The sequence below is a fragment of the Brienomyrus brachyistius genome, chromosome 19 (genome assembly GCF_023856365.1).
Source record: "Brienomyrus brachyistius isolate T26 chromosome 19, BBRACH_0.4, whole genome shotgun sequence".
NCBI lineage: Eukaryota > Metazoa > Chordata > Actinopteri > Osteoglossiformes > Mormyridae > Brienomyrus > Brienomyrus brachyistius.
The window spans coordinates 16,037,024-16,045,283 of NC_064551.1; the positions used below are offsets into that span (position 1 = coordinate 16,037,024).

At 42.3% G+C, this 8,260-nt stretch overlaps 1 protein-coding gene across 1 annotated transcript; it reads right to left on the reverse strand.

Annotated features, from left to right (window-relative positions):
* Positions 1-2,455: 2,455 nt before the first annotated feature.
* sox7 (SRY-box transcription factor 7) lies at positions 2,456-6,045 on the reverse strand. The gene is made up of 2 exons (XM_048986481.1): positions 5,573-6,045; positions 2,456-4,313 (listed from the first exon to the last, which is right to left on the reverse strand). Exons 1-2 carry the CDS (start codon positions 5,802-5,804, stop codon positions 3,418-3,420), a joined length of 1,128 nt encoding a protein of 375 aa, XP_048842438.1. The 5' UTR covers positions 5,805-6,045; the 3' UTR covers positions 2,456-3,417.
* Between the last annotated feature and the right edge of the window lie 2,215 nt (positions 6,046-8,260).

Genomic DNA, 8,260 nt, shown 5'->3' on the forward strand with positions numbered 1-8,260 from the left:
TTGGCCCTTGTCAAAGTGAATCATATCCTTACACTTGCCAATTTTTCTGGCTTCCATCACATCTACTTCAAACATTGACTGTTCCCTTGCCCTTCGAAGCTGCCATTGTAATGAGACAATCAATGTTGTTCACTTCACCTGTCAATGGTTTCAATGTAATGGCTGATCATTGTGTACTTACACACACAAATATAAATTGCTCAGAGTGGGAAAAACTAATAGAAACACGAAACTACCACACATTTCAAAGGAAACTGTATAAAAAATTTTCACCGGTCCTGCCAAAAAGGGACAAACTGCATCGAAAAAAGAGGAACTTAGAATGAAGATCATTGAAACACAAAGCTTATTAGGAGAATCACCAACAGCTGCCAGAATTACTACAGACCTTACATACCATCTCTTTGACCCAGTCTCAACAAAACACTTTCCCAAAGTTGGAACCTACGGCAAGACTGTCATTGTATCCAAGGACAGAACACAACAATACATAACCTGGACCTGGAGAAGTGAATGGGGGCTTAACTGGTCTCCATTCACCCACAGAACAGACACCAGTATAGCCTCACAGAAGTTAAACTGGTTTCAATGGACCAAATTTGGGCATTGAATGTCTTTTCATATTGATGGAATCAATTGAAACACTACCAGCAGCTTTTATACAATGCTGAAAAAAATCTTCTTTAATAAAAGTATTATGTTAAATATGAAAATGTAATCAAGCTTCCCTGCTGTATTTTAAATATAAACCAAGGACATTATGGCTGTCCAGGTCTTCACCTCTATTTCAGCCTAACAGTTGTAACTGGGATGATTGAGACCAGTATCCTGACCTTTCAGCGGTGTGGTAAACTGTGTTATGTTGTCCTACCCCCAGGCCATGGAGAAAGTGGTGCGTGTCGCACGGTGGGCCCACACAGTGCCACCGGGGAGGCTGACCCCGGAAGGGCCTGGAACTGAAGGCCTGCCGAAGACGTCGCCCCCATGCCGCCGCCCCTGTGGTACTCGTCCCAGGACACCAGCCGACCCCCAGCAGCCCTTCAGCTCTCAGCGTGTGTGGAGGGAGGTGCGGAAGCTGGCGGGCGTCTGGGAAACCGATGACTCTGTTCAAGTTTTGAAGGGTTAATATAGAAATCAACAGCAGCATGTAAAATGTATATTTTTTTAATGAGTCACGCACACGTACAGCTTCCAGCTACCACTGTTTGTCGCGAACCAGCTTGTTACAGGAAGAATTTTTAAAAAATGTAATTCATTTCGGAACCAAGGCTTCGTGTTTTCCACCACGGGTGCTTGGGCCAAAGGGGCTCCCAAAAAATCAGGGCGTAAGATGTTAATCAGTGAGGCTTTATTTCCTCCCCCCACCAAACGAACAGCGGGGTCCCTTTCCCTCACGACTGCGTTTTTAATACGGGGGAGCCGGCCCCAAACATCCTGGTAAAGAGGCGTGCTTATCAGGCAGGAAACACTGCTACTCTGGCACATCCTCTTTACAAGAAACGCGAGTCGACCATTACCCCCCCTCGCCCCCCCCCCCCCAAAAAAAAAATGCAGGAAGACCAGCCAAGCAGACACCCAGATCTGCCAGAGGCACAGAATTCCTTTTATCAAAATAATATTTTTTTTTAAAAAAGGGGGGGGGGGGGTTGATATAATATAAACCAGTCAACATTTGAGATTTATTTTTTCTTTTGCTTGTTTCCTTGAGATTATTAAGGTTTGCATCAACACAATAGCAAGAAACGGCTTCAATGTTGGTAGGAGACCAACGGAGAATAAGACTGATGGCGAGGTGGGGGAAGCAGATGGATTTTTGGTGACGGTGACGGCCAACGTGAAATGTGACACAGAGCAGAGGGGATGAGGATGGCCCATTGGGGGTGGAGCTTAACGCTGGAAGGAAAGGCAGATCCACAATTCCATGGAGCAGTGAGGGGGGGGGGGGGTTCAACCTGTATTTGAGGAGGTCATTGTCTGTTTGTTGATTCCTACGGCCCACAGTCGACACGGCAGAGCTTGGAGATGGTAACTCGTGCGTGTGCCATGAGTACCTGCCAACAGGTATACCACACAGCCTAATCTGTACCCCCAGCACTGAAGCGATTAGGCCCATTTTCGGCAAACCCTCCCCGTGGTCACATGTCATGGGTCTTTGGATGCGTGTTTGCAGTTTGCATGCAATGCTGCAGATGAGGTCTTTGTTTTGGTCTGCAGCAAGACTCCCACTGTATCAGGCACTAATGTTGCAAATGTTTAAATACTACAGATCAGATTGGGTAAAATCATGTACAGGTGGCAAATGAATAGTAGCTATTATATAAATATACCTAAATCTGTTCATCCTGACTTAGATATCCAGTTGCATTATGATTGTTATGACTGTGTTATGAATTTAGACCGAAAATAAGCCAACAGAAATACAAAACTAAAAATAAGTAATTTCCCTTTACTTAACTTGAGTATATTTACTTTATTGTATTATTAGCACTGATCTCCTTGGGTGGAACATCATTCTATTACAGATCTCACAGAATACAAAGAGCATCCACTATACATACATGTTTTCAGATGGAGTTCACATTACAGATTTGGAGTATCAGCAGTGTGTATTTACACTATTATATTTCATATGCGGCTACAGGACGGAGTAGCTTATCTTAAACACGTACAGTATGGCATCGTCACACCTAAATTAAGACCACTTCCACATATTGACATGTACTGATGTCATTCGAGTTCGAGCTATTTATACACATATCTCCTCTGTGCTTTTCCATATAAATATAATTTTAGTCCGTTCCATTTTACAGTTGAATTCAGCAATCGGTTGATATAAATCTTCGCTGATAATGTCACCATGAGCAAATGCAAGGAACACAGTTTAAAAACAACACAAAACAAAAGTAAAGAAAAGAAAACAAAACAAAAACACAACAAAACAAGAAGTAAGACGTTCTCTTCCAGAAAACACATTCTCTTTCCATTCCATTGGATTAGAGTCGTGTAAGGATCCAGCACTATTTGAAAACAGTGTTGAGGTAAAACTCTCAGTTATATTTATACAATAAAAGGTCATAAACATCTGAACAAAGAAGGAAAGAACAAAGATTAAGCAGTTATGCGCAACACTGAAATACTTAAATTATTTTGAAACACCTGTTCATGCCAAACTGAGAATAGTTAAAGAAAGTCGAGACAAATTGGTCCATTAGATAGTCTCTCTGGAAGAGACCAAGGTGGGAAAGACGTCACCGTTCGTCGGTGGATCCCTGAGGCGTCCATAAATAAATGTCTCTCTTTTGTCATTTTTTTTTTGTCATTCTCGGCCAACGTTAATGTTCAGTTTAGATTTTAAAGCCATTGCAGAAAAAAAACGACCTCATTCATGTTAGAGTGTTTGGAGAGCATTTTGTTTGTTTAAGAGATGCCATAGTTATTGTAGTAGGCGGCGGTGGCATCAGCCAGTACGGAGATGAGGCTCGTTTCGGAAGCGCTGCTAGGGTGGGGCGTGGAGACCGGGGCAACCTGGATGTGCCCCGTGATGGTCATGCTGCTTTGCTCCGGGTGTCCGGTGGAGTTCAGATACTGATCGAACTCGTTCCTGTCCACCTCCTCCAGGAGTTCCGCCTGGCTCAGTTGCTCCAACGTCTCCAGGTTGCCATGCTCCGGAGGGGGGGACAGCTGGCCCAGGTGACTGTGGAGTCCATGCTGGATGGGAGGAAATGAGGAGCCGTAATAGGACAGGGGGGCACTGGATATCAGCGAGGTGCCGCTCGCCGGCATGGCCATGTGACTGGGGTGCGGTCCGCTGCAGTGGAGGGACCCGTGGGAGAAGTCGGGGTGGTACGGCGGCGCACTGCTCATGTGGGGAGGACTGGGACGGCGCTCGTCGGGGCAGGAGGCAGAGGAGCCGGGGGAGGAGTAGAAGGAGGAGTGCTCGTGGTCCATGGCGTCCAGCGGGGACATCTCTGGGGGTGTTGGCAACCCGTAGGGGTAGGCGTCAAAACCGGAGCCGGAGCCGGCCGCCTCCCGGAAGGTCCGGATAGCGGGAAGACCGGGCGAGTAGCCGGCCTCCTCGTCCTTGTCCAGGATGCGGCAACGGGCGCGAACGTCAGGCAGCACGTTCTGGTCGGGCCCCAGGCTGTTGAGCAGGAAGCCTGGGTCGACGCGCTTGCAAATGCGTTTCAGCTGTTTCTTGCGACGCGGCCGGTACTTGTAGTTGGGGTAATCCTGCATGTGCTGCACGCGCAGACGCTCAGCCTCCTCCACGTATGGCCGCTTCTGGGGGGGTGTCAGCGCCTTCCAGGACTTACCTGTGGCACGGGGATAGTCAAGGGGCAATCAGCTTACTATAGCGTTTATGTGTTATTTTCCGAACTGTCTTTAAATGCCAGGTATCAGTGCGGTCAGCCATCATTTAGTTATTCTAAAAATGTGTAAATCTATTAAACTTTCCAGCTACAATGTTTAATTATAATTGAACAAGAGGCTTGAGAAAATGGATGGATGATGGTATTCAAGGGACTCTTTGGTAACAAAGCATTCCATGTAAATTCCTGCATATAATACATTAAATATTCTTTGTTGATAAGAGCAGTTGTTATTCATGAGGTACATCATAAGCATAAATTTGGAATTAAAATAAAACAAAATTTTTCATATAAACAAATTCTTGTTTAAAAAACCTGTTTTTTTTTTAAGCCAGAAGAATTTATAACAAAATATAACTACAAAAAATCTAGAGTATGTTTATTTTTACTCTTCTTTCAACTGGCAGTTTACCAGTGACGGTTACTTTTATTTTGTGTTGTAAACTGAAACAAAATGAAAGTAATGTCTTACTATTGCACTACTTATTCCGCGTAAGTTTATTTAGATCTGCTTTTCACACTAACACAGATAAATTCCAAGAATTTCTAATCAGAATTTTCAAGGCTTAAAGTTGCCTCAAAAGTGATAGAATTGAAGAGAATTGGGCCTCAATAAAACTTAAATGAACATAAACATCATGCATAATGACTTTGTTTAGCTACAGTTAGAAATTTTACAAATTGTTGTAAAAGTATTAAAGGAGTAAACAAAGCAGGTTGTCCCAAAATTCCTTGACCTTATGTGAAACGCACAGATTTCTTGGAAATTTAGGAAATGAATTTGTTTTCAAAGAGACAGTAGATAACCTTATTAAGAAACCTATTTTGTAAAATTAATCGAAGCTGAAAATTTTTTGATATAGGTAACAAAGTTAATTCCCAACTATTCAAGCAAAGTCCATCCACATATAAATATATTTTATAGAAAAATGTGTCCTTCCTATATAAGTTGCAGTACTGAAGGATTCTTAATAATAATTTTCTTTTCATCCTTCTGAAAGACACTAACTATTTTTAATAACTAATGAGACTTTCTGGCTTAAAAGTTGTGTTGACTATAGCCCACCACTTGCAAAAAAAGAAAAGGAAAAAACTTTATCTATACACTTGATAAAACTTTTTACAATTATAGTTATTGTCAAGAATGATGCCAACTTTAACCAGCAGCAAAATTCCAAACATGAACAATAAAGTTTACCCACCTAACATTTTGCTCAGCTCCGCGTTATGGAGGTCTGGATTCTGGACCGCCAGTCGCTTTCGTTCATCCTTCGCCCACACCATAAAGGCGTTCATGGGTCTCCTGATGCGGGGCTCCGAGCCCTTGTCTGCGGTGCCCCTGTGCGCGCTGTGTCCGTCGGGCAGCTCCGTATCTGCCGGGGAGCGCTCGAAGCTCTCCGGCCACGAAGAGTAGGTGCTTATCAAAGCGGCCATCTGCGTCTAAGGTGCAATCGACTTCCGAAACTTTGTTTTCTTGTTTTAAAACCGGTATAACAACAACTAACTACTTATTCTCCGTTTAAATTCATTTGGGGAAAAACTATTTTTGCAAACTGGCTTCCATTAAGAGGTGTATAAAATGTGGAAGAAACTCTTGGAAGGTCTGCTGACGGCGGACAGTGAGGAGCGCTGATCTGCAGCCCTCGTCGTCATCGGCTGTGATTCACTTCTTCCTTGTATTAGGGGAAGCGCTTTATATTCGCCGAGCAGGTTCCTCTGGAGTCCCGCAGGACATCGAGCTCCTCCTTGATTGCAACTTGAGACATCGTACCATAAATTCTGAAAAAAAGTCCCTGTGTCCTGATCAACTAATACTCCACTATGAAAATATAATTATAAATATTGTTTAAAATCGTCATTAACTCTAGGAAAAGTAGGCCTGTTTGAAGCTTTTTGTTTGTTCTAAAGTAGAATTCTCAACGATGAGATTACAATAATTTAGTAATTATAATTTAATACTCGTTTATTACATTGTCATTGTTACCTCTATTTTGCTATTATTTTTAGCACAAGATGAAGTTATTAAGTAGTTGTGCATTTTTTTTCATTTAGTAAGACCCAAATAATACAAGTTGCAACTTAAGATAAAGAAATGGATTTCCCTTTTCAGATTAAATATTTAAGGCTATCAGATGACTTCGTAATCTGGATAGTTAGTGAAGCCTTTTAATTGAATACGCGAAAACCGTTACGACTTTTAGCCCAGTCTGCAGATCTACCTTCGGAAGAGATTCATTTATTAATCAGTGTTTATTTTAAAGTTATGGTGAAGCAGTTTAACTGAGAAAATCGTCTTTTATTAATGATGAAATTCATGAAACTGGGGGAAAGTTTTACTAGCGGCGGTGATTATTATAATTGCAGCGCACCGATAACTCCTCTGATTATCTCCCATAGTGTCGGACCACAGGCATTCAGATATAACTATCTCAGCAAAGCAGAATGATGTCATTACGATCGCAGATTATCGTAATGTATCAATAACATCCAATAATGAAAGTGAATTGAAGCTGCGTTGCTGGATGCAATTTGCTAGTGAAATAGCGAAAGGTGATATAATTTGCTCTCAGACATAAAACAGTATTAGGCCTAAATTAATCTGCACGGGACTGTCCTCGTCGCAGAGAACATGGGACATTGGATATGTAAGATCGTGGCATTAATCAAACATTTTTTATATATTGACATTTGACAATGTATAGTTCGAAATTTAATTTTAATTTGACGTGTATTTTAAAGAGTATAAAGTGAATGTTATTTTTACTTTCATTCCGGCATACCAGCCCAGTCTATCGAAGCACAACGTGCAATGCCTACAATGCAGTAAAAAGTTACAGTAAAATCAGTTTTTCTTGGGCACAGCCCAGCGCAGCCAGTGCAGCTGAAGCGTGACTTGGCAAACGTGCCACCGCGAATCTAACAAGAATGAGAGGAAAACCTTTAACAACTCAATGGAGGGGCCTGTCACTTCTCTATAGCGCACTTCATTTATCAAGGTTTCATCTGCCGGAGCCGAATTTATGCCTTCAGAAACGGGAAATAACACCTGATGCTCCAGATTTCAGGGATTTCAGAAACGCTCCCATACACTTCCTGTAGGCATCATACGTCTATTGTCACCTTGACTATTTATGAGTAGGCCTACATATCCATTGAAACAAACGCTATATTTATATCAGTGTGTGTGATTCAATTGGGGGTGGGGGGGGTGGGGTCTCTTTTTATGTCATTCACCATAGCACAGAAAATATGAACTTCTGCTGGCCAATCCTTATAGCTCCTTCCATCAAACCCAGCTGGGAAAGGATCTTACCCAGTTTCCTATTGGTCTTTGAAGATGAATCTGTGTAACCAGCACAGGTTGTTTCCTGCTTAGTCTATTGGAATATAAACTTCCTCCAAGCGAGAGAGGCAGAGTTCTGGAATTTTCTACTGCGGAGTCTCAATGGCCTCCTTTCTCAGAGTGGCGAGGTTCCTCAAACGGTGGCCCGTGTTTCCTTTAGAACAGTGGGGTCACTATAAGACAGTCTGGTGAGACCCTCTTGTGTCTGTCTTGATGCACACCAGTGAGAAAGTACTGTAATAATGAGAGTCACGTCAATTAACCACAATACGCAGGGAACCTTGTTACCCGGACCAGTTGGAGACGTTCCCAAGCAACCTTCATCAGTACACTGTCTAAGACTAGAACCTCAGACAATAACTGAAATCATTTTGCTCATTTTTAGTTTACTGCTAGATTTTTCTTTCAGCTGACCAAGTTCTTTTATAGGCATTTTTCCAAAAGATCTGTCACATAAACAGGTGTTACTCTAAATAATGCTATCAGGCATTATAAGATGCACCACAATTGTACGCTGTGAAATTATGTAATACTGTAGTATAAAGTC